The sequence below is a fragment of the Gopherus evgoodei genome, chromosome 2 (assembly GCF_007399415.2).
Source record: "Gopherus evgoodei ecotype Sinaloan lineage chromosome 2, rGopEvg1_v1.p, whole genome shotgun sequence".
NCBI classification, from domain to species: Eukaryota; Metazoa; Chordata; order Testudines; family Testudinidae; genus Gopherus; species Gopherus evgoodei.
This window is the reverse complement of record NC_044323.1, coordinates 94,491,537-94,518,994: the sequence shown is the minus strand read 5'-3', so window position 1 is coordinate 94,518,994 and position 27,458 is coordinate 94,491,537. Positions and strand designations below refer to the sequence as shown.

The following is a 27,458-nucleotide window of genomic DNA, read 5'->3' as shown; positions in this document are numbered from 1 at the left end:
GTGCTGTAAAGCACTAGTGTAGACAGTGCACCTGCGCTGGGAGATGCGCTCCCAGTGCTGGTAGCTATTCCCCGCATGAAGGTGGTCTGCCAGAGCTATGCCGTGATTACACAAGTCATGTTAAAGCACTGCTGCTAGTGAAGACGTGCCCTTATACGATGCTCACTACCCACAAGGCTCAGAGTATTTTTGGTCAATTTAGACCTCTCCAAACCTTATGGCCTGATTTTCAAATGTGTGCAGCACCCACAATTCCCACTGACATCACCTGGAGCTATTGGGTCCTGAGCATCCCTGAAAATCATGCTATTAATCCACTATCACCATGTTCACAACATGCAACCTTTAAAAAAAGTTATTGATATTTGCTTTTCTTTACAGATCTGAAAGACTAATGTAATGCAAATACCTCATATTGTCAATCTTAAACATCATTACCTTGCACACAGTGACAAATTGCTGATCATTCCCAGCTCCCACCACCAGGTAGCCATCCTTAGTTTTGAAAGCCTACAAAAACAAACAGAGATGTCAAATTATGACTAAAATATACTGCATGAGACTATCTTTCAAGTTCTGGCCCTGTAATGAATTTCCAAAGGTCTTTCTCAAGTGAACCATTATGTTCAAATTCAATTTATGGTTTTATAAAAGCAGTTCAAAGTGAGAAAAAAAATCAGTAATTTAAAGTTCCTTTGATTTTTCCCATTCTGGCAAGTCTTCTTTTAAAGGCTGACAATGCAAACAGATTTATTTTACCTGCTACTCCTCTCCTTAGTACAAAGACATGTAACTTGGCTTTAAGCCGTTCAAGTTACATCTATGATTTGTGTAAGTATGTGGAAAAGCCTTTTTCACAATGGATATAACCTCTATGCAGAGGACTAGCACAAACTTGGGGCTTAAATGGTACATAGGCCTTCTGCTGGTTCTATGCACAGGGGCAAATTTCACTGTATGTTCTCAGGGAGCAATTTTCTTATGCAACATTAAGGTCTGCTCTACAGAGTTTTTATATCAGTATAACTATTTTAGTTGGAAGAGTGATTTTTTTTTAAACCAAAATAGTTAAATCAATACAACCCCTAGTGCAGATTGAGTTATACAGGTGCTGTATACTGGTATAGCTTATTCCCCTCCACACAGAGGAACCAGTTATAGAAGCATAAGGCTCCCTTTTATACCACTGTAACTGCATCCACTCTCCAGGTTGTTTAGCACTTTAACTATAACAGTATAGTTAAAGTGCTATAATTTTTCTGTGTAGACAAAGCCTAACCTGCTGAGACACAAGAGACTAAGCTACATTTAGAACAACGCTTGCTTACTGTCTCTATAAAATGCACTTCCTAGCTGAAAGAATTATACAGGTCAAAGAGAAAAGTATGAAAGCAACTTTCCAGTTGGATAATTAGCCACTTGACTGTAAGATTCTCACTTAGAAAATGAGGGCCAAATCCTGTAGGCTTACTCAGTCGCAAGCATTCAAAACTCCTGTTGATTTGGTCCTAAACTAATAAAAATATACAGGCATGTAGAATACATATAACTGTTTTTACTGTGTTTTCAGACTGAGACACAGGAAATGAACACAGAGATACTTTGGGAAGAAGAACATAGAAAAGAATTATGCAAGGCTAAAGAGTTCCTTAACATTTATTATGCAAACATTTATTTATGCAGATTTTAGTCTAAAAGAAACACTACAGCAGTTATCAAGGACTAACCTAGCAATATTTAACCACTTTTTTGCATACAAAAAAGTATCAATAATTAAGATTCTGACTTTTCTAGCAGTAATTGTGTTAATACTACTGTCATGATAAAAAAAATATCTTCAGCAACAGGATGAGTCTATTTTAATAATCTCCAAATAGCAATATTTTTTCGTTGATGCTATGTAATCTAAAACTAGCCACATACACATTACACAAGTTAATGTTTAATTTCTATGTGCTCTTTTGCATGTATAGAACCCAGTCATTTTTTATTTATATGATCGCGTGGTATTTCTCTATTAATGCAAATTACAAAGTCTCCTACAAACCTTCATGCTTTGCAATTTCTAATCTGAGGTCTCCACTAGTGCCACCATTATTAGATACAGAATAAGTACATACACACATAAAGAACTTTTCTCATTAAAAAAAGGTACACATTGTATGAAAGATGACACAATGGCAATAAATACATATTCCAAAATATTCTCAAAATCAGCATTATGGCTTAAAACAAAGAGTTTGGTACTTATTAGCAATTACCTCTGAGGCACATGCAATCTCTGTAAGAATTGCAGTCACATGACAAGCCACACAGCAGTATTAAACATGCATTCATAACGGTAAGCTGCCAAAACGGTGGAAGTCACTCAAAATTTAAGGGGGTCCGGTCATTAGCATTTATGCTTCAGTGGCTTTGTGGTATGTGTGGGAAAACTGATCATTCTTAATTGCATTGTATATTTAAAAAGCAAAAACAACAGTCATGTCATCCTTACTCAACAAAAATAGTATCATCATAAATGCAGCAGTGTCTTTTTGCATGAAGCTTACTCAACTTCCTTCAGCAGCTATTTCTGAGCGTCCCATTACAAAATAGCTGATTATTTGCCAGTAGTTGTTGCTGATAAAGCAGAAACTTTCAAATGTTATTAGCACAGCATTGATGCCAACATTTAAGAATGATAACAATGGTTTTATTCATCGCTCATAATTGTACACACACCACAGGTTACCACAGGTTACTGTCTGGTTACAGAAAGCTTTACTATAGTATTATTCAAAGGAGATTCAGGGCAAAGTGCAAACAGACTTTAATGAGATTTTGTTTTGATAAACTGCTGTCTATCACATCGAATCATTTCAAATTAGAGCAATAAAAGGCATTTCACACAAGGCAAAAGTCTTTTTTCCTCCCCTATTTTTGGAAGAATTAAGGCTTATGATAGGATATGACATAAAATACTGCATGTATTGCTAGTATTTTGCTAGTCTAGGTGTCCTGAACTCTGGGGTATATAGTAGGAAAGACAAAAAGCACAAAATTACTAAAATATAGACAAGAAAATTATTTCACAAGCTTATTCATGGAATCAATAGAGATGGAAAATCGGACATCCCAAGGCATGGTTTCTCTGCACTATCTGAGAGGTTTCTATGCAGACAATCTACCAGGAAGGAGATTGTACGTTCAATGAGATAGTTAGAGAGCACATTTAACCAACACATATAAGTTAAAGGCAGATCCTAAAAAGTAATGTGCATGTATCTATAATTCTCATTGACTTAAATTACAGGTACTCATGCAACCACTCGGCACCTTTCAGAATTTGACCCTAAAAGCTGGTTTATGCTAGAAATATTTACTATACCAAAAAATAAAATCAAATAACCACATATAAACATGTAATACACTTTGTATCCATGCATGAGATGTTTCAAATGGTTTACAAGAATGCTCCAAACTGCTGGGTAAACTATATGTTCAGGATTTAATACCAGTTCAGTTTGAACCATTTGTGCCTGAATCATTTTAGCGACGGTGTGGGTGCAGACTTGCTGATAAGTTCTAGTCAGAACTAACCAGTCCTTCCACTACTGTCTTCCAGTGGCCTTTCATTTAACTTATCGGTTACTTGTGAGGAATTTAACCAAAGAATATGTCTAATGTATCTAAGTCTACTGTGTTTATTGTCCCCTTCATACATGTCAACCAAATGATGTACAGCAACAGTCATAGATAAGTAAAATATCTTTGCAAATGTTTTATATCTGGTGTTGGCTTCTACAAACAAATGTGTTGGCTAAAGGAACCAAAAGATATTAACTATTACTAGAGAGGGACAAGATGGTTGAAATAAAAGAAAAACTGATCCAACTTTTAATCAATACTTTAACTGCACCCAAAACACAGAGGTCAAAGTGGTTAGTCAGCTGTTGTGGTGGTGGTGGTGCTGATTGTTTTCATTCCTGTGGAGCTCTGTAGTTCTTGCAAAAAATAGTTTTGTTTGGATGGAGAAGTATCAATACACTGTGAGAATGGGTGTGCTTTCATTGCTCTTTTTAAGGTATTTCAACACAATTTCTAGACCAAAACAGTTAAGGTAAGTTTAGATAAACATCTAATTTTTGCATGCTTTCCTGAACCAAACCACCAAAACTCTTGGTGATTGACCATTATTAACTACTACGTGTTTGTACTTTTCACTTTTAAGACAGAGATACCTACATGAATGTATTGGGATTTTTAAACGCTTTTATGAAATTATTAGTTACTAAGTATAAAGTTCTTACAAAGGAAAGCACTTAACTACATGCTTCAATCTGTCCCTATTCTGGACAATACTTAAGTACATATTTAAGTCCCATTGACTATAAATGATTGATAGAAACGCAGCCGCAGATACAGGAGTATCTTAGTCCTCTGATGGCCCTAAAATCAGGAACAAAGTCTTGAAGTGACACTGAAAGCAGACTAGGAGAAGATGAAGGAAAGGAAGATGGGGCAGACATATATTACTGCAGCCTATCCTGTTGCACCAGCTGGGTTCATAGCAGTGCTTCCACAGTCAACAGCGAGTACAGTAAATCAGAGTAATCTAGTCTAGAGATGAGAAACACGTGCATCACTGTGGTCAAAATCTTCATCAGCGAGGAAGGGGCAAGGTTCCTAGCAAGATGAAAGTGGAAGAAAGATATTTAGTTGCTATCTGGTTGCTTAGGGTTAATAAGTCCAAATAAGACCATAAGGCTTTGCACTAAACAGACAAACAGGGAAAGACCCCCTTCATGGAAGGAGAGGACAGTATCCCAAATCCCAAACAGATCCTCAGTAGGTCTTCCCTTTCTGACCTACACTACTTGCCCAGGATAAGTCTGAGCCAGCCAGTATTAATTATTTATTATTTGTGTTACAGTAACATCTACAGGCCCAAATTAAAATCCTGGCTTCATTGTGCTAGGTACAGTCCCTGCCTTAAACTATGGCTACATTAGAGAGCTTGCAGATGCGCCGCAGTAAGCTTTGGAGGATAGCCGCTCTATGCTGATGGGAGAGAGCTCTCCCGTCAACTTAATTAATCCACCCTCAATGAGCAGTGGCAGCTATTTTGGCAGGAGAAACTCTCCCGCTGACATAGCTCTGTCCACACCGGCACTTAGGTCAGTGTAATTTATGTTGCTTGGGGGGCTGGCTTATTCACACCCTGAGAGACGTAAATTATACTGGCATAAGTGGTCATGTAGACATAGCCTCAGTAAGAGGTAGTTGCTGTGTGCATGAAAGCGCAGCACCTGACTGGTGCAAATGGGTATGCTCACAAATTTTGTAATTTTGGAGGCTCCTTTGAGAATCTGCTTTCTAGTGATTTGGACCATGGAAAAACTATCATTTTGCCTTTAATTTATCGCTGAAGCTATCTTAACTGCAGTTTTAAGTTACCATTGTGGTATTTCAGCCAAAGCAGCATAGGTCATGTAAGGACTAGTGCTCTCTAGTCACAGTGCTACGTAAAGGCTGCAATTAACAAGAAGGTGATGTATTCAGAAGTTGGCTGACCTATGAAGGAGAACTTTTCAGCTGCCAGCCAAAAGGAACTACAGCGTGTGTTCTTTTTCCTCTCCCTCCCCCTCCAACTTTATTTCCAAAAGTTATTACAGAGCAGAAGTTTCTCAGTCTCACTTCAGACAATAATTGATCCAGAACTACGGTAACTCTTCAAAATGGGGTAAATCTGCCACATCTTTTCCACACCTTTACACATTTCTTTGAATGAAAGCTTCAACTATACTTCAGCATCACGGCACTCCCTTCTTTCTCTCTAACGGAAAGAGCACCCCTCTTGCTACTAAGTGATACCTAATTACACTGTAACAAATGGGAATGAGACCAAGAAATCTGGTTAATGGTAGTTCTGAGCAGTATGTATAAATCATAGGGACCACACAGTTTGAAACTATTTGCCTACATTGTGCTCTCTTCTAGTAAAAGCAAACAGTCAAAATAAAAAATGTAAATTTCACAGACTTGAGCAATGTATGCTGAATGCCCTCACTTAGCAGACTAAAGCAGGGCATTCAGCATATAAACAAATAACTTACCTTTTTCCTCTTTAGATTTCTTTAAATGTACCACTTGGCTCCCACTCCACTGCCATATCCCAGCACGAACTATAGTGTCACATCACAGCTACCAGGATAGTTTCCTGGACTAAGCATAGCACTGAGAATCAGGAGGCCTTAGTGGCTGAGAATCAGATCCAATTGCTGTGTAGCCATTGGCAAGCCACTCAAGCCCACCTTTTTGTAAGTGTAAGCAGAGCTAGGATGAGCTCTACCGTGACATCTGATGGTGAATTATGGGGAGTGTGGAAAGAATTTCAGGGAGTGTGGAAAGGAATTTCAGGTATTTGCATTGGCACACCCACCTCACCTAGCATAGCCCACGGCAGCCTGGGATGGTTATTTTGACAGCTCAGGGATCCCCAATTTCTTTGTTATTGGGGCAGGAAGAATAAAGTGGTGTTACCCTGATTATGTGAATGAGGAACTATGAGACTGCTTTATGACAGAAATGACTCAACCTCAGTTAAGTAGCACTTGCTAGACAAGGGACCTGGGTTCCAAAATCCAGTGAATTGAGAGAGGTTGGGGACTGGTGTGTGTACCTGATGGTATGAGCCCCTTTTGAGGGCCTGGAACACCAATTGCACATCTTCCTCTCTCTCCTCTGTTAAAGAATAGAGCTAATTTTGATTTCATTAGGAGTCCATCTTAAGGCTGCTGAGCTGAATTCATGTTGGGCCAATGGTGCACCAGCACTGGGGCTCCCTTACTATGAGCTGAAATTGCTAAGAGTTGAAATCACTAAAGAGCTGGAATTACTAAGCTGAGAGCACTGAGTGCTGTGCTAACTAGTGGGGGAGCCTGAAGATCTATCACTAAGCGGCTGGCAGAGTGGAGCAGTTTGCAGCATGTTGGAGCAGCCCATGGAACAGTGAGCGGAGTGGAGCGGTTTGCGGGGACAGCTGGAGTGGTTGGCGGGTTGGCTGGAGGAGCGGCACAGCTGGTGTAGTGGAGCTGGTCGTGGTTAAGGCTGCAGCAGAACTCCATTGAGAGGCGGAGCAGTTGGCCTTGGCCCACGTAAGGTGCCCCTTACCACTCTGTTTAGGCCCCACCACCCTGTGTGGGCCTCCCCCCTATTTCCACCCAGACTGAGGGGGTAAAACTCTGCAGATAAACTTTTGAACTCTGAGGTGGCACTAACCAGAGATTTTGGGGTTGTTGGACTTTGGGGTGATTGGACTTAAGACCTTAAAGGGGAAAAGACATTGCCAAACGTACTTGGATGTGGGTTTTTTGCTTATGGTTTGTGTTATAATCCTGTTTGTGGTGTTTCTCCAATTGGATGCCGCATTGTTTCCCTCCTTTATTAAAAGGATTTTGCTACACTCAGACTCTGTGCTTGCGAGAGGGGAAATATTGCCTCCTAGAGGCGCCGGGGGGGGGTATGTAAGTGTCCCAGGTCACTGGTAGGGGCTCGAGCTGGTTATGCATTGTGTTACTGAAACGGAACCCCTGGATACTGAACCCGGCCCTTGTTGCTGCCAACTCAGAGGGGCAGAAGGGTTACATAAAAGTGCACCAATTTTGTGGGCCTCAATCTTTGGGCATCCAGCTTTAAACAACACCTGTTTATCAGGAGTCAGTAAGCAATTCCAAGTGAAGTCAGCGGGAACTACAGTGCTCAGAACCTGTGAAAATCAGGTCCTACATTTCCACCTACAGTATATTCTGCAAATACATGATTTTATAAAACTAAGATCCTTTTAAATACTAGGTTTGATTCACACTTTGCCGCAGGCTTCCTACCGCCCTGCACCACTGTCACATTTGTCTCTATTTTTAGACATGCACGATTTGGAGAAAGAAACTTAAAATCAATCTATCCCTTTTTTGTAACAAACATTAGTCAAGTTTTAACAGTAGTAAAGACTGCATGTGACATGACAGTTGGTGTACACAAGTGTTAATGTCTTATCCTATGAGAGTATAGCTATAGATATTACAAAAGAACTATACACTCAGGTGGATGGATCACTTGTATTCAGAATTACAGCACATGTGCTAAGAACAAGAAGAAAAAAGAGAGGGGAACCACTGATTTCAAACACCCGATCAAGTTGCTCAATCAAAGCCTCCTTTAATGTTTCTTTCTGTTTCTATCTTCAAAATGCACATGCAGTACTGTCCGCCCCAAACATTCAAAAATCACGAGTCAAGTCCACAAAATATTTAGGAACTGTCTTACAAATTAAGAGATTTTTAAAAACAAATACATTTGGGGTTCTTTTTACTTGACTTCTTGGTTTCTGAGTGTTTGGGAGTTACTTGATTCACATTTTCAAGCATTTCTCCACAACTATGAAGGTTATTTGTTTATTTAACAGATAAGAAGAGGCCAGTCCTCACTTACAGACAGCCCCCCACCAATCTGAAGAAAATACTCACCAGCAACTACACACAAGACAACAAAAATACTAACCCTGGAACCAATCCCTGCAACAAACCCCGCTGCCAACTCTGTCTGCATATCTATTCAAGGGACACCACATCAGCCACAGCATCAGAGGCTCATTCACCTGCACATCTACCAATGTGATATATGCCATCATGTGCCAGCAGTCCCTTTGCCATGTACATTGGCCAAACCGGACAGTCTCTACGCAAAAGAATAAATGGACACAAATCAGACACCAAGAATTGTAACATTCAAAAACCAGTAGGAGAACACTTAAATCTCCCTGGACACGCAATAACAGACTTAAAAGTGGCAATTCTTCAATAACAAAAACTTCAAGAACAGACTCCAATGAGAAACTGCAGAACTGGAATTAATTTGCAAACTGGACACCATCAAATTAGGCCTGAATAAAGACTTGGAGTGGATGGGTCACTACGAAAAGTAATTTTCCCTCTACTGATACTCACACCTTCTTGTCAACTGTTGGAAATGGGCCACTTTGATTGCATTGGCCTCGTTAGCACTACAGAAGTAAATTTTCCTTCCTTTGGTATTCACCCCTTCTTGTCAACTGTTGAGAATAGGCCATTTCCACTTTAACTGAATTGGCTTGTTAGCACTGACCTCCCACTTGGTGAGGCAACTCCCACCTTTTCATGGGCTATAATATACATTCTGCTTACTGTATTTTTCACTCCATGCATCTGATGAAGTGGGTTTTAGCCCACGAAAGCTAATGCCCAAATAAATTTGTTAGTCTCTAAGGCGCCACAAGGACTCCTCATTGTTTTTGTTTATTTAACGAAAGCTGAGATTCTCTGCTCCAGGAGCTTTAAGTAAAACAGTAAATATCATGAGAGTCACAATAACAACACAAGAGTTGGTGACACTGCACGTGACCCAACGGGTATGAGTCAAACGGTTCAGATACAGACCTGAATTGCCTAAGATCTGAGGTTCTAGTTCAGGCCCATTTTTAGCAATAGCAGAGATTAAATGTGGTGCTGCCAAGAGGTAGAAAATGAGGAAGTAGAATGTGAGACAATTTCATTGTCTTCTGCAATATATGTCTTATGGACAGTTTTCTTAGAGTTCAAAGTTTGCACACAAGAGTTGTAACATACTGTTTACTAAATTTGTTTTCAATGCCCTAAATTATTTCTCTCAGTCACTTCCTCAGTATTATAAGTATGTCAGTTAGGAAAACTGAGGAGAATTTCATAAAGGTTACTTTATAATAGTTTTATTGATGCAATGGAGATATGTTTGGGGCTGTATATCTGGTTTTAGGCTGCGCAACCACTTTGGGGAGAAAACTGTTGGCTTTTTTTTTTAATATTTCATTCAGCCAGAAAAGAAAAATACAACAGCCCAAGTATAACATGAGATAGAGAAACTCATGTTCATGCAGCAGATTTTCTCCTTTTCCCAATTCGGAACAGAATATACTACTAAATTCACCAGCCACAGTACAGTGAGTGCTGCCAGGTATAAACACTGTATGAAAGAACAGTGAACAGCTTAAAAGTGGGAAACCTGTTCAGTTTCACAATGATTTCTAAATTATTAACATGCCTAAATTAAAAAGAAGCTCTTTGATATTGTAAACATGCCCCTGCTGTTTTCCGTGGCCAAGAAATAAAACACTGTGCACAGGATCACATTCTCCATTGCCACATTAGTTTTCCATGAGCTTTTCAACAATGAATTTACACACACACACACAGACACGCATGCATATGCAAAGTAAATAAATTTTAATCACAGTATCGTGCTGGAGCCAATGTAATTAAGGTTATGTCAGCATTTCCATTTAAGCTTCTATTTACATGAGGTTTATGGCATGGCCATAAAAATCCAGTTAGGTTGAAATTAAGCAAACAGGGTCTTATATAGTAAGCAATATTTAAGAAAAAAAGGTGCACACACACACACACACACACAGAGCAGCCATTTGCTACTTATATGGGAATTAAAACAGAAGTTTACTGGTTTTACAGGGCACAGCTGAGCTATTTTTAAAATAATATTTTCCTCAATGTTTATAATAATCTCTCAAAAGCCTGAAACCAAACTCTGTTTCTTTACCTTCTATCTCTCACACAATGGTTATTTTAGAACCTCTCATGATGTTTTGGCCTGATGACATTGCTCTTTTTGATTTAAAAGCAAAACAAAAACCAGTGAAACATTTATGTTGAAAAATAAAATACATACAAGGACTGATCCTAACTGGGGCCTCTAGGTTTTACTGCAATACAAATAATAATAACTAGTTCCTGGACCGTGTAAACAATTATAAGATATATATCTGGTTGGTCAAAATTGAGGTTGTCTTAGTATCATTTGGAAGGCAATTCACTAAATTCTGCTCTTTAAGTACCCTAGTGTAAATCTGTAGAGGCTTGACTGATTTGATCTGAATTTATACAGGTGTCACTGACAGCAAAATTTGGCTCATTATTTTTGTCCCCCACCTCTGTTTCTTGGCTTTCTACAAATGGATTTGGAGTTAAAAACTGACCTTTGGAATAGACTTTAATACTGATTATGATTCAAGCAACCCATGTTCTGCCAACCAGACTGGCATTTCAACGTGGGAACCAGATCCTAACACAAGCAATCCAAAACTCACAAAATAAGCCAGCCAATTCAATTTCCTTAAAGGTCCTGCTTCAAACAGACCCTTTAAGAAGCAGTGCTGCGTGCTTTGTAGAGACCAGTCAAGAAGAGCAGCATATTAAGTGAGACTGCTGCATGAAGGCAGAGGAATCAGAATGACAACGAGGCTCCTCTCAATCTCCCTCATTAAAAAAATGCTTAGGTCTTTTACATGAGATCCCACTTAAATTCACACCAAATTTACATGAGTGTGTTTTCCAATCTGGCCTTTTCACAATCTGGTCTAGGAGATTTTTAAACTAAATAATGCTGAAGATTGAAATCCTCCATTTAACTAAAAGACAGAATGAGGAAAGGCAGAGCAAGAAACCGACACCACCCTGCAAATGTGCCTCTGCCCTATTTTACAGATCTTTCAAATTGTAAGTTTTCAAACAATAAATGATCTCACATATCATTCTGTAGACACAATATAGTGAGCTAAGGATGGATGTTCATAAAATTCAACCTTGACTCCAAACTTCCTTGATTTGTGGTTTTAAGTCAGACTCATTACCATTTATTGCATGTAGTTTGTTGTGGTTTAAAATACTACTTTATCTTTAATCAAGGATTTAAAAACTGCATTGGTCAGACATTCAGGATGCACACTATTAAATCCTGAACTTGTGCTGAAAAAGTACTGCCAGACCAAAGCCTCAGTGCTAGTGGGAAGGATCAATAATATCTAGTGAGCTGTCAAAGTAACATTTGTGAGGTGAAAATTAATGATTTAAGCTGGAGTTTTCATACGGAGTTTCAGGGAATTAGATGCTTACACCTGTGGCATATCCATCCTAAAACACTGTAAAACTGAGAATCCCATTTTTCCCTACAGTATTTCATATGTATTGGTCTCTAGTACTTTAAGAAATACAGAATTTTAAAATGATATTATTGACTACCATCTTGCCTTCCCTCTCCCATATTCATTTCAAATCCGATATTCTTTTAATGTCCAATAACTGGGGAACCACTGGAATTAGAAACCAAGGTGTTATGCCCTCTGAAAGCTCAGAATGCCAACTTTCAAATACTTAGAATATTGATCTTTAACTCCTGCACTTAAAAACCAAAATACCATTTTAAAATGAAGTGGAGGAAAATATATATACACACAAAAAGAACAGGCATTAACATAGATCTTTCCATCCATAGAGCTCAAAGTGCTTTACAAACATAGTTAAGCAGTATTTGACCCATTTTACAGATGGGGAATTGAGGTATACAAACTGAGGCCTTGTCTACAGTAGGAAGATTTTGCCAGTATGGTTACACCATTATAGCTGTGCCAGCAAAATACTGTTGTGAGGATGCAATTTTATCAGTATAAAAGTGTTTATACTGGGAACCAGCATAAGCTATACCAGTATAAGCAAGTTATACTGGCATAACTTCACCTATAGCAGGGCTTTTACCAGCATAGCTATGTCAGTTTAAAAAAAAAAATCACATCCCCTAATTGATATAACTATGCCAGTAAAACTTTTTAAAGAGTAGACCAGGTCTAAGTATTTTCAAGGTCACACTGTAAATCAGTAGCACATCTGGAAAGAGTACCAAGATGTCTTTGTCCGTAGTTATCCATAGTTCTTTGACAAAACATATCCAGCTTTATATTCACTTCTGAGTGCAAGTCAAGTTGCTGTCCATCTATATTTTAAGCTCTTCTTCAGAAAATCTTTTCACACTGACAATCTCACAAACTAACACTGTCTTTAATCTTCCTTGTTGAGTAAGATTGAGAAGATGGTAGATATACAAGCGTGGAGACAAACAGAAACCTCAGATTTTCTTGATCCCTTTCAGTTAGACTTTTGGCCTCAGTTTGACATTAAACTGCTCTTTTTTCATTGGTTGATGATCTCATCCAGGTGAAGGACTAAGATCAGGTATCTACACTGATACTTTTCAGATTCATCAGCAAACTTTGACACTGTTGACCATTAAGTTTTTGCTGAATCTCATGTAGTCCCCAGCTTACAAGTGGTTCTGCTTTTTTCCAAGAGGTCTCTTAGGTTGATTTGTGGAAATTGCTTGTCTTCACTGAGCAATTTCTTGTACAGTGTATCATAAGACTCAATTTTTTCACCCATATGATCAACAGGTATGAGACTATTTTGGAAGCAAGTGAGTTGATCTGGATTGTGGTGCTATCTGTACCCAGAAAACAAACAGACCTGGATGAGCAGTCTATTTACTTTCTCAGTGTGTGGCTGAAATTAGGGCATGGATGAGAGCAAAGTTAATCTGGAGAAAATAGAAGTGATGGTAGTGGATTGCATGAAGGATCATGAGGGTCCTCACAGGTAATTTCTGCTGTCATTTTTGAGAGTTTTGCCCACCCTTCATTGAAAAAGTTCAAAACTTGGAAATGTAACACCCTTCTGCTCCTGAAGTTAGGGATGGGATCTGCAGAAGTTTCTAATTTTCCCTTATATCCTGACTTTGACTCTGAAATACATTCCCTTTGTGACTTCAATTGCAATGGAGGGCTACATCTGAAGATCAATCAGAAGTTATAATTGGTAGAGAATGAAGATGCCCATCTATTAGTTTTTATCAGACAGGAATGTCTTAGGCCACTTCTTTGACAAACAAACTGGCTTCTTATTAACTCCCTCAAGAAATTCAAAGTGTTCATCTTGATCTACACAGTTACAAATGGTTTGGGATCTGACGAGCTGAAAAACCACTCCCTCTGTGAGCTGCAACAGTAGAGGCACGTGAATTAACAATCCCCAGATTGAATCATGTTGGAGAGAGAGGCTGGGCATTTTCAGTGGCATGATTTTGACTCTGGGAATCACTTCCTGATTGGTTCAAAAGAGTCTGCATTTGTTGACATTTAGAGTACATAGACCACTACAGAGACATGTGGCTGGTTAGTCAAAGGCAGCTGGGAGACTAAAGGAGTTAGCTAGCTGAGTTCACCAGAGTAGGAAGACAGGGAGATCAGGGTGGGTTTTTTGTTTGTTTGTTTTTGTTTTCCCCTTTTAACTTGCAGATACTCTGCAACAGGAGGAAAACAATACAGCGAAAACAATATTGCTAACTCTTCCTCTGCCTGGACCTGTGGGGCCCCTTGCCAGACAGGCATCCAGACCCTGGAGACTTCTACTCAGATCCTGGTCTTCATTGGCTGGGAATACAGCCTGAATGTCCCTGCCAAAGAAAGCCAGGAAGGGGGAACCACCCAGCCAGTGTGAGAGGTGTCTGTGGAGCCCTCAGGAAGCAGGTCAGAGAGCTTCAGGAAGAGGTGGCTCATCTGGGTAGCATCCAGGAGCATGAGGACTTCATCACCAGGACACACATGGAAACATCTGGGACAGAGGATGCTAGCTAACTATAGATGACTATAGCAGCACCAGAGGAGGAAGCAGAACTGGCCACTTTGTTGGGAAGAGACTGGCTGTTGGCCACCTCAGGCAGCAGTCAATGCTCCACTCCCCTCCCAGGTGCCCCATCCTTTGAGGTCAAGAACTTGTATGCTGTACTGTTGACAAGAGGTGATAAGCAAACCCCAATGGCTGAGGAAGAGGAGCCACCTGCTCCTAAGGCTAAGAAGTTCATGTCCATTGCAGCCCAGATGAGGAGATGAAGGGTAGTGGTGGTTGGGGACTCCCTTCTGAGGGGTAGAGAGGCATATAGCTGCCAACATGACCTGATGTCCTGGGAGGTATGTTGCCTGCCTGGAGCCTGCATCCAGGATATCATGGAAAGGTTGCTGAGGCTCATCTGCCCCTCTGACCACTAATCTATGCTGCTCATCAACGTGAGCACTAGTGATACTGCCAGGTATGACCTTGAGCAGATCAGCAGTGACTTCATGGCTCTGGGAGCAAGGGTGAAGGAGTTGAGACGGCAGGTGGTGTTCTTGACCCTTGTCCCAGTAGAGGGTAAGGGCTGAGGCAGGGAAAAGTGCACCCTGGAGATAAATACACGACTTTGCAGATGATGTCACTGGGAGGCTATGGCTTTCTCAACCCTGGGATGCTGTTCCAGGAAAGAGGACTGCTGGGAAGAGATGAGGTCCATCTTACCAAGAAGGGAAAAAGCATCTTTGGATACCAACTCGTCAACCTAGGGAGGAGAGTTCTAAACTAGGTTCAAAGTGGAGCAGGTGATAAAAGCTCACAAATAAGCATAAAAAGGCAACCTTGACATAAGGCTAAAGGTTGGAGGGTGGTGAATGGAAAATTAAAATATGAAGATAGGCATAACAACAGGGAAAATAGTGAGGAGGGATGAATCTGCTCAACAGCTTAGATCTCTATTCACAACAGCAAGGAGTGTGGGACATAAATAGGAACAACCAAGTATTATTACAAAAGCTAAATTATGACTTAACTAGCATCACTGAAACTTGGTGAAATAAATCTTAAGACTGAAATATTGGTGTAGAGGGATAATGGCTTATTCAGGAATTCTATAGTTCTGTAGCAAAGAACAGCATTATCAGACACATGACTTATTGGGGAAGAATAAACATGCCTTTTGTAAAGGGAAATCACCAAACTTTGAATTCATTGAGTGGGTCAACAAATGGATAAGGGTGATCCACTGGATATGGTGTACTTGGATTTTCAGAAAGCCTTTGACAAGGTCCCTTGACTGCACAGAGTTACAAAGGGATCTCAGAAAACTGGGTGAGTGGGCAACAAAATGGCAGCTGAAATTCAGTGCTGATAAATGCAAAGCAATGCACAATGGTAAATACAATCCCAACTATACATTCAAAATGATGACATCTAAATTAGCTGTTAGCATTCAAGAAAGAGCTCTTGGAGTCATTGTGGATCGTTCTCTGAAAACATCTGCTCAATGTGCCGTGGCAGTCAAAAAAGCTAACAGAATTTTAGGAACCATTAGGAAAGGGATAGATAATAAGACAGAAAATATCATAATGCCACTATATAAATCCACGGTATGCTCACACTTTGAATACTGCTTACAGTTCTGGTCACCCCCTCTCCAAAAAGAAAGATATATTAGAAAATAGGAAAAAGTACAGAGAAGGGCAACAAAAATGAGTAGGGGTATGGAAAAGCTTCCATACGAGGAGAGATTAAAAAGACTGAGACTATTCAAACTTGGAAACGAGAAGACAAAGAAAGGATACAATAGAAGTCCATAATCACAAATGATGTGGAGAAAGTGAATAAGGAAGTGTTATTTACTCCTTCACATAACACAAGAACTAGGGAAGGTCACTCAATGAAATTAATAGGTAGCAAGTTAAAAACAAAAACAAGGAAGTACTTCTTCACACAATGCACAGTCAGCCTGTGGAACTCATGCCAGGGGATGTTGTGAAGGCCAAAAGGTATAACTGGGTTCAAACAAGAATTAAATAAATCCATGGTGGATACGTCCATCAATGGCTATTAGCCTACATGGTCAGGGATGTAACCCCATGCAACTCCTGGGTGCCTCTAAGGCTCTGACTGCCAGAAACTGGGACTGGATGACAGGAATCACTGCATAATTCCCAGTTCTATTCATTCCTTCTGAAGCATCTGTAACTGGACACTGTCAGAAGACAGGATACTGGGCTAGATGGACCATTTTGTTCTTAGGTTCTTACAAAGAAAAGGCAAGGAAAAAAGGGAGGAGGTGTTGCATTATACATCAAGAATATATATACCTATTCTGAGGTCCAGAAGGAGGTTAGAGGCAGACCAGTTGAAAGTTTCTTAAGGAAGAGAAAAAGGAGAGGAAAACAGGGGCAACATCATGTTAGGGGTCTACTATAGACCACTGAATCAGGACGAAGAGGTGGATGACGCATTTCTAAAACTAATAACAGAAATCCCCAAAACACAAGACCTGGTCATAGCGGGACTTTAACTACTCATACATCTGTTGGAAAAGTAATACAGCAAAACACAACAAGCCAATAAGTTCTTGGCATGTATCACGGACAACTTTCAGTTTCAGCAGGTGGAGGAAGTAATCAAAATTACAGTTATTTTAGACTTGATTCTGACTACCAGGGAAGAACTGGTTGTGAATCTGAAGGTAGAAGGCAATTTGAGTGAAAGTGATCATGAAATGATAGATTTCATGATTCTAAGGAAATGAAAGAGTGAAAGCAGAAGAATATGGACAATATACTTAGAAAAATCAGATTTTAATATAAACCCAAGAGAAAAATAGCTAAGGGGGAAAGGAGTTCAGGAGAGCTGACAGTTTTTCAAAAAGACAATATTACAGGAGCAACAGCAAAGAAAAAATAATGCAAAGAAAAAATAGAAAGAATAGTAAAAGGCTACTATGCCTCCATCATGAGCTCTTTAATGACATCAGAATCACAAAGGAATCCTATAAGAAGTGAAACACAGAAAAATTGCTAAAGACAAGTACAAAAGAATGGCACAAATATTAGAGACAAAATCAAAAAAGATAAGGCAAAAAATGAGTTACATCTAGCAAGGGACATAAAAGGCAATAAGAAGTCCTAAATATCCTAAGAGAAAGACAAAGGAAGTGTAGGTCCACTACTTAGTGGAGAAGTTGAGCTAATAATGGATGACATCAAGAAGGCTGAATTGTTTAATGCCAATTTTGCTTCAGTCTTCACTAAAAAATTTAACAGTGACCAGATGATTAACACAATTAATATTAACAATAAGGGGGGAAGGAACATAAGCCAGAATATGGAAAGAACAGGCTAAAAAAATATTTAGATAAGTTAGATGTATTTAACTCGGCAGGTCCTGACAAAATTCACTCTAGGATACTTAAGGAACCTCAAAACCATTAGTGACTATTTTCATGAACTCAGAGGATGGATGTGGTCCCAGAGTACCAAAGAAAGGCAAACATAATACCTTTCTTTAAAAAGGAGAACAAAGATGACTTAGGGAATTATAGATCAGTTAGCCTAACTTTGACATTGGGAAAGATACTGGAACAAAACAAGTTGTAAGCAAGTAGAGGATAATACACTGATAAGTAATAGCCAGCATAGATTTGTCAAGAACAAATCATGGCAGACCAACTTAATTTTCTTCTTTGACAGGATTAGTAGCCTACTGGATGGGGGGAAGCTGTAGATGTGATATACCTTGAAGGATTAGTAAGGCTTTTTACACTGTCCCACCTGACGTTCTCATAAGTACCCCAGGGAAATGTGGTCTAGATCAGTGGTTCTCAAACTAGGGCCACCGCTTGTTCAGGGAAAGCCCCTGGCAGGCTGGGCCGGTTTACCTGTCACGTCCACAGGTTCGGCCGATCGCAGCTCCCACTGGCTACGGTTCACCACTCCAAGCCAATGGGGGCTGCAGGAAGGGCAGCCAGCATGTCTCTGGGCCCACGCTGCTTCCTGCAGCCCCCACTGGCCTGGAGTAGCGAACCGCGGTCAGTGGGAGCCACGTTCAGCCAAACCTGTGGATGCGGCAGGTAAACAAACCAATCCGGCCCGCCAGGGGCTTTCCCTGAACAAACGGCGGCTCTAGTTTGAGAACCACTGGCCTAGATGAAGCTACTATGACAGATATGACAATTTCCTGCAATATCCTTGGAAGACCTTATGAATTAAGTTTAAGTATCTCTGAGATCCATTGTATTAATTAAAAGAATAGTTCAGTATTATTGTGGGCAGGGACTGTATGTAATCTATAGGATAGTAATATGTAGAATGTATATTTTAGGTGTTGGACATGTGAAAAGATGCCTGCTTGTCTGTCAAGGAAAGGGACTAGCCCGGCAAAAGCTTAGTCAGCAACCTGATCAGGCAAACAACTTGGTCAGCAATCCAATCAGGTAAACAACTGAGTTAGCAAACTAATCTTAGTGTTAGGCAGAAAAGTGTTTTATACAATAATAAAAAACTTTGTAACTATGTATTTACAGTGAGCACCTGAACATGGCTGTGCACTTGCATTTAACCCTATCCTGTGCCCTGTTTTGTTTGACTGATCACTCACTGAAACAGAAATGATATATGTCTTCAGCACAAGAGTCTGCCTGTGAACCTGTGAGTTCTGAGTAGTGGGGCAAAGCATCGGTCACCTCAAGGGGAGAGATGTGACAGAGGTGAGATCTGGGAGTTCAAAAGACTATATTGAACAATGTTCTAGAAAAGAATGAACTTTTGGAACAAAAAGTGTTAAGTAGTATTTCTAGGGAATATCTAGAGGAAGTGAACGCAAATTCCCCACCTCCAGCTATGCAAAAACCCAGCCTGTTGAAGCTGTGCCCTGAGAAAGGGGCCATTCTCTGCTGATCACTTATTACATGAGGCCAATATCAAAGGCCCCAGAGGAGTACAGGAAAGACTGGACTATTCATGATTGTTCTGAGATAGTTATGAACTTGTAAACATAGGGAAAATGTAGGTTTTGAATGATTGACACCTATCAGATCCAAAGAATGGAGTTGGGGTGACCTCGGGTAAGCTTTTAACATGCATGCATGTTCTTTTATTGTTTTTAGTACATTTTCTCTGTAATGCTTTCATCTTAAGAATAAACATGCTTACTTAGAAAAAGCTGTGTGGTAATTTTTAACTGCATGCAATTCTAGCCTCTGGAAAGAAAGCAAAGTGCCGACACTGGCCTTCTAGGTGGTCTGGTTTACTGTGAATATTAAGGATAGGCAGAGAATTATGCAGCTTGGAAAAATCCTGCTCAAATGAGAGAGAGATGTGGGTTTCTACCCAAGAGAGGTTGACAGCTGAAGAGCTGGGAGTCTAAGTGCCTGGTCTTAGTCAATCATAAGAGTGGAGGGCGGGGATGGAATACGAGTGCAGTTACCCTGAAATTGTGACAAATACTTAACAGTGAGTGCATGACTGGTTAAATAACCATACTCAAAGAGCAGTTTTCAATGATTCTGTGTCAAAATGGGAGGATATAGCTAGTGGGGTCCAAGTTGTCTCGAATTCGGTACTATTCAATATTTTCACTAATGACTTGGATAATGCAATGAAGAATGTGTTTATAAAATCTGCAGATCACACCAAGCTGGAAGGGGTTGGAGGACAAGATTAGAATTCAGAACAACCTTAATGAAATGGAGACTTAGTCTGAAACCAAGAAGAAAGTCAATACAGACAAGTGCAAAGTACTATGCTTAGGAATTAAAAATCAAATGCACAAATACAACATGGGGAATAACTGGCTAAGCAGTAGTACGGCTGAACAGGATCTCGGGTTTACAATATATCACAAATTCAATATGAGTCAACAATGCGATGCAGTTGAAAAACAAGTTACTATTATTCTGGGATATATTAACAGGAGTGTTGTATGTAAGATACAGCAGGTAACTGTCTAACTCTAGTTCAGTGGTTCTCAACCAGGAGTCTTAGGTCCTGGGGGGGCTGCGAGCATGTTCAGGAGGACTGCCAAGCAGGGCCAGTATTAGAGTCTCTAGGGTTCATGGCAGAAAGCCAAAGCTCCACTGTGTGGGGCTGAAGCCTGGGGCCCTGAGCCCGCCAACTGGGGCTGACGTCGAAGCCTGATCAATATAGCTTTGCAAGGGCCCCTACGGCATGGAGCCCTGGGCAATTGCCCACCTTGCTACCCCCTAATGCCAGCCCCTGGCTTTTATATGCAGAAAAACAGTTGTTGTGACACAGATGGGCCATGGAGTTTTTATAGCATGCTGGTGGGGGAGCCCTGAAAGAATAAGGTTGAGAACCTCTGCTCTAGTTGGCACTGGTGAGGCCTCAGCTGAATACTGTGTCCAGTTTTAGGTACAACATTTTAAAAAAGGTGTGCACAAATTGGAGAGAGTCCAGAGGGGAACTACACAAATGATAAAAGATTTAGAAAACCTGATTCATGAGGAAAGGTTTAAAAAACTGGACCTAGTTTCTCTTAAAAATAGAAAACTGAGGAGGGATCTGATAACTGTCTTCAAATACGTTAAGAAGTGTTATAAAAAGAGGACAGGGATCAATTATTCTTCATATAGACTGAAGGTAGGACAAGTAGTAATCTGTTTAATCTGCAGCAAGTGAGATTTAAGTAAAATATTAGCAAAAACTAAGAAGAGTTAAGCTCTGGAACAGATTGCCAAGGGAGGTTATAGAATCCCTGTCACTGGAGGTTTTTAAGAACAGGTTAGAGGGAGGGCTGGGTATACTTGGTCCCACTTCAGGGCAGGAGGCTGAACTAGAGGATCTTTTGAGATCCCATCAGGCCCTACATTTCCATGATTCTAGGAATTATCCTATTTACATGAGCAAAGAATTCAACACAGTGATTTTTTTTTTTAAGAAAGGAAAAACAAATGGCAAACTGCAGTTCCAGCTTACCAAGTTAAGAATCACAGCTAGGCCCATCAATATTTAGCATTATGACACTGGCAAAAGGCAATGCAGAATTACTGCATTCCTGTCTCAGCCAATTGCTACTGCCAAATCTTCAAAGTGCAAATAAGCACAAATGTATAAGAATTGGTTTGGTTTAAAGTGAACACACTTTTGTAAAAATTATATATATTTTAATGTAACCCTTCTGCCAGTCAGAGTTGGCAGCAACAAGGGCCAGGTTCAGTTTGCTGCACCTCTCCACTAGCACCCCTGCCAGCCAATTGTTGATCTGCCAAGTTTTCTTCACGTCTCACCACTTAACAAAGCTCTCAGTGATTTCAGCTGTTAGTGAGGAGAGCCTCACTGCTGGTGCACACTGGGCAGTCTCTTCAGGGCCGGCGCAACCCATTAGGCAACCTAGGCTGTTGCCTAGGGCACTAACATTTGGGGGGCAGCAACCGCGGCGGCTGGATCTGTGGCGGCTGGATCTTCGGCCGCCTTCGTCGGGGGCGGTATTTCGGGGGCGGGACCTTCTGCCACATAGGTTGCCAAAAAAGCTGGCGGCGCTCCTGAGTCTCTTGAATCAGAGACACTGTCCCAAAGCAGGTCTAATGCTTAGACCGAGGTATCAATGATTTCATCTCTGTGGTGTGTAACAAGATTCTCAGTTGAATCTAAATTAGCTCTTTTATTACACAGTGGAGAGAGGAAGGGTCTAAGGCCCTTGAGCAGGACCCACATCACTGTCTGTCCCCACCCTTTCTCAACTCGCTGGGCTTTGGAACCCATGTCCTCTGTCTAGAGAGTGCCATTTAGTTGAGAGTGATTCCCTCAATCAGGGTATGCCAAGTACAGTGCTGCTGCCCTTGATTCACACAATAGGATAACCACCCTTTATTACCCTAATAACAAGGAGACTGGGGATCCAACACCAGCCAAAAGTGACCATTTGGGCAAGCAAACCCATCATGCTGAGCACCTAGGCAGGGTGGGTATGCCCATGCAAACAAGATCAGCTCCTGAAGTCCTCTTCCTTAGCTCATCACTAGATATCAGGGGAGAGCTCATTCAGACTCTGCTTACATTAGTAATATACAATTATAAGTACATATAAATATAGTAATTAAATTACAGGATACCAAAGAGATCCAGTCAAATAACTCAAATGTAAGTGATTGCTATCAACTACAAACATATATTTAACATAAGCATGTTACACTCTACAAAACAAGAGAACAAATCTGTGTTAAGGATGATGACCCTAGTTAGTGAGTTATGATCCCAGCTATCAGATGGATTAGCCTGGCTATGGCCCAAGGATGGTGCCAGCAAGTCTGCAGGGGCTGCCTGGCATCTGGCCTGTGTTCTTCACACACACACCTCTTCCCTGTTTGTTTATCCATGGATGTCAAAGGGTTGGCCTTCTGGTGACCCAGTTGGCCTTCTGACCACACTCGGGCTGGCAACAAGTGGGCAGCAGAAGGCCCAACACACAAATCACAAAGACCCCCTCTTGTGTTGCCAGGGTTTAAAACGGGCTCTTGGCAGTAGCACTCTTGATCTCTTGCTGAGAGCATGAAGTGCTCCCCATTCACTATCCTCTGAAGTTGATTGAAGGGTGACCTTTTCACTATGTTAAACAGAAGTAATGTTGGTCCTTTCCCAATGCAGAGGTAGATTCTGACCGTCATGTCTGAGGGTTGACAGAGATTTTTTTTTTCAAGTGTTGGTGAAGTTAATAGTGTTTTAAACCTTCCCTGGAGAACTGTGTAGGGACCATCTGATGGAAATCTGAAGCTGAAGAGTAATACCAGAAAGCCATACTTGAAGAGGAGCAAGGAAGGGTTGAGCTGGTCGGTTATGCTAATTACAGATGAGTAGGTGACAGCTTTTTTAACAGTGGCATACAGGCAATTTCCCTTTTTGGCATAAATTTGTTTCCATTGTTACAAAGACTGAGCTATTTATTGTCTGCTAATAAAACTTTGCTTAGAAGTACGGAGAGGCCATCATAGTTAGTACAAATCAGCAAGAAAGTTACACTACTATTCTCCATCATATCAAATTCTGTATTAACAACCTGACTGAAACATAAATGCTATTTACATGCACAATATATTTGTTCAGATGCTACCTGCCCTTTCTTTTTGAGATCCATCAAGGTTAAAAAAAAATCTAAGCTCCTACTAAAATCTGGCTTCAATTTCATCACTGATTATGATCTCACACAGAAACAACCTGGGTATAGGAAGGAATTTGAGCAACTAGAACTGGCATGGAAGGGATTATGAATAATATAAATCCAATTCGTATAAGTAAGCAAGCCCAAATATCAATTGGACTAAAACCTTTAAGACAAAAGGCTCTGAGCCTTATGGAATACAGGCTTATCCCAATATAAGACGCAAAGAAAGCCACACTGTTGAAAGGTACAAATGGGGGTAGGAAAGATGTTACACCTTCCCCACTCAACAAAGTTTAAGCATCAAGCAAAATCTGGATGGTCTCCACAGAGGGGTAACACAGCAGCAATTTCTAGATTCCTAGAGTGATTTTCAACAGAACTTGTGTTCTTAAAATGACTTAGGTGCCTTTAAATCTTATTCAGTAAGTCTGCCAAATATAGCATTGGAATCAAGAATCACCAACATGGGAAGCAAGGGTGGGGAGACCTAGGGAAATTCTGAGCTGGTGTAATTGTTTATCATGTTAGGCCTATTCTAACAGAAGAAATTGCCATACAGCAAGATTGCCTGGCTCCCTTCCCTCAGTCACTTAAAAAGCAGAAGATAAACTTGAGAGTTAGAAGAGCTATATCAAATGTATGTGTGGGGCGGGGGGGAGGATTATATAAGAGGGGATGTAACAGGATGGCTAGCCCCCCAAAGGGCTAGAGGCCTGGGGCCAACCAAGCCTACTTACTAGGCCCAGCTGAGCAAGGATCACCTGATTTCCCCTATAAAGGACAGCAAAAGCTGCACAGAGGGATCCAGCATGCTCAGGGAGACCGAGTGGAGCACAGAGGCTGCTGGGAGTGAGTAAGCTCTAGCAGAGAAAAACAGGGACTTGGGCATGAGACTTCAGAGAGCAAAAGCCTGGAGGTGAACCGAGAAGAAGAACTTGAGAATTTTATTTTGAACTGTTTGCAGATAAAACCCAACCCTAAGAAGAGGGGATATTGGAGCAAAAGCCTACGTGTGGAATTTCAGAAGAGAAAACTGAAGTGGAGGCTGGCACAGTTCAGGGCAACTGCACCTGTATTCCGCCTCTGTGGTCTACAGACCACCCACTTATGGCTCCCAGCTCTTCAACCATCACGTCTCTTGGACAGAGACCCACATCTGTCTCCCTCCTGACCGGGGCTATTTTAGGCTTCCTATACCTGATGTGTCCAGCAAGCCAGACTGCCTAAAAGGCCAGTGTCTGCACTTTGCTTTCTCTCCAAAGGTAATAAAACAGTGTAATAACTCTGCTGTTACAAGTTACCAAAAAGCTTTCTAAGCAAGTACATTTATTCTTAAGGTGAATGCATTTTACCTTATTAAATATGTTAAAAACAATATAAGAACCTAAACACATGCTAAAAAGCCTACCAGAGGTCACCCTGAACTCCAGCCTCAGGCTCTGGTATGTGTCAGTCCTTCAAAACCCACACCTGGGTTTTCCCCTTGGATAAATAACTGACTGAGATTCAGAATCAGAACAACCATGAATAGTTCAGTCTTTCCTTTACATAATGTGAGCCTTTGACCTTGGCCTCACATAACAAGTGATCAGCAAACAATGGGACCCTTCTCAGGACATAGCTTCAAAAGGCTGAGGTTTTGTACAACTGGAGGTGGGGAATTTGCAGTCAACTCCCCTTTGATATTCTCCAAGAAACCTGCTTGCCACCTTTCCTTCCAAAAGTCCACTCTTGTCTGGCACATTGTTCAATATAGTCCATTGAAACCCTGGGGTCTCACATCTGTCAAATCTCTGCCCTTGAGGTTATATACAATAATACATAAACCATTCTTTTAATACATTGGACCCAAAGGTACTTAAACTTAATTCAGTAAAGTCTCCCAAGGCTATTACAGGAAATGGCGTAATCTGGAAATTACAGGAAATCTGTCACAAAGGCCACTTGGAGATCCCCGCTGAGGCCTTGATGGCACAATTTAATACAGCACTAAGAACCATGGGATATGCTCGCAGATGTCCTAGTGTCTAAACTGGGTTAGTGCAGCACTAGTGTGGACATAGCTACATGAGTATAATTCAAGTATGGTTTAGCAGCATGGGTTTAGGTAATCTGGGTTCCAGTACCCAGATGCCCAGACCTAGGTTAACTCTACAGTGAAGACATACCAGAGAGAGTTAACAGACCCTTGCCTGTCTCCGTAATAATAAAGCAAACCAATCAATATAGTGATTGGACAAGAAATACCTCGACAGGAAGACCCACCAGTGAAAGCACAGAAGAGACGATTCTGATATGAATGGGATTGTGTAGCAGACAAATAGAGGGAAATCCCTGGTCCTGGAATTTAGGATTAGATGAAGGAAAAGGAAAAGCCTGAATGGCACAGATCCACATGAAGAAACACTTGAGAATTACTAAGTCTGGGTGGGAATTGTGGCAAGAGAAGGAGTACTTTTCCAGGGCCCTTCACTCAAAGGGAAACACCCCTGGACTACCCAATCTACGCTTCGTTGAGTGAGCTGCAGGAAAGCTTGGCTTCAAGGTGCAGAGGGAGCTGTGAAATTCCCAGCACAGCCATTCCTAATTCCAGCAATTCTTCATAGCATGGTGGATGAACAGTGCTGTGGGCCATCCACAGCCCCCATGATTCACTCTACACACATACGTACAATGTAAAATTGTTCTCTCTCCTCTTCTTTTTTTTCCTCTTTTTTAAACTCATCCAGACGTTTCAATTTCATCTGTAAATCTCCTTTAATGACACATTCAGTCAGACAGCAGAGTGAAAGATTTATTATTGAACACTTAGGCTCTTGCTGTCTCTTTGGCTAGAATTTTGCAGACTATGGGTCAGGGACCTTTCAGTTTCACTGCGACCCCCACGGGACTAGTTTATCTGAAATCTGAGTTTCCCATACCTTCAACAACCTCTACTAAGATAACATCACCACTATTCATGAGGGAATTCAAACTACCATTCACAACTGGATAGGTCTCCATTTGTTACAGAGAAGCAGCATAAATCTTTGTAATATCAATGCTTTGTCTCATGATCTCTCTCCCTTTCCCAGTGCATCCTTCTCTTTCTCAGTTAAGATAAAAAGGTTGCCATTGACTTAGACATTTGGTTTGGTTTTGTTTTGTTTTTTTAAAGAGCCAAAAACACAGCTGGGAAAACGGCAACCATCCTCTTTTCAAGACAGTCTCAGATTTTCAAACATTCTATTTTATTGCTTGGCAGGTCAATTCAGGATTTTTGAGTGGTGAAGACCTTTCCCTCACTTGACCTGGAGACTAGCAGAGGCAAAGACATGTTGATCGAATTCTTTAAGCAAAGCGAGACAGAACTTCAGTTAATTACAGACATACCTAAGGTTTCAGAGTAGCAGCCGTGTTAGGCTGTATCCGCAAAAAGAACAAGAATACTTGCGGCACCTTAGAGACTAAAAAATTTATTTGACCATAAGCTTTCGTGGGCTAAAGTCCACTTCATCTAGGGTGACAAGATGAGAGGAAGAAAATATCGGGACACCTGGGGGTGGAGGGTGGGTCCACTGGCGGAGCAAAAAAAAAGCTGAGAGCTGCAGTCAGTTAAAAAAAAAAAAGCCGAGTGCTGCCGGTGGAGCGAAATATCGGGACAAACATCTAAATATTGGGACGGTCCCGATTTTATCGGGACATCTGGTCACTCTAACTTCATCAGATGCATAATATGAAACATATAGTAAGAAGATATATATACATACAGAGAACATGAAAAAGTGGAAGTAGTCATACCAACTGTAAAAGGCTAATTACTTAAGATGAGCTATTATCAGCAGGAGA

The 27,458-nt window shown here is 40.8% G+C and overlaps 1 protein-coding gene across 2 annotated transcripts in view; it reads right to left on the bottom strand.

The window, feature by feature from the left end:
• Positions 1–27,458, bottom strand: part of SUGCT (succinyl-CoA:glutarate-CoA transferase) — a 473,401-nt gene that overhangs the window by 279,719 nt on the left and 166,224 nt on the right. For both annotated transcript variants that reach the window (XM_030551395.1, XM_030551396.1), the window contains exon 10: positions 439–510. In XM_030551395.1, the coding sequence (XP_030407255.1) occupies positions 439–510 (72 nt within the window). The remainder of the gene's footprint in view (positions 1–438; positions 511–27,458) is intronic.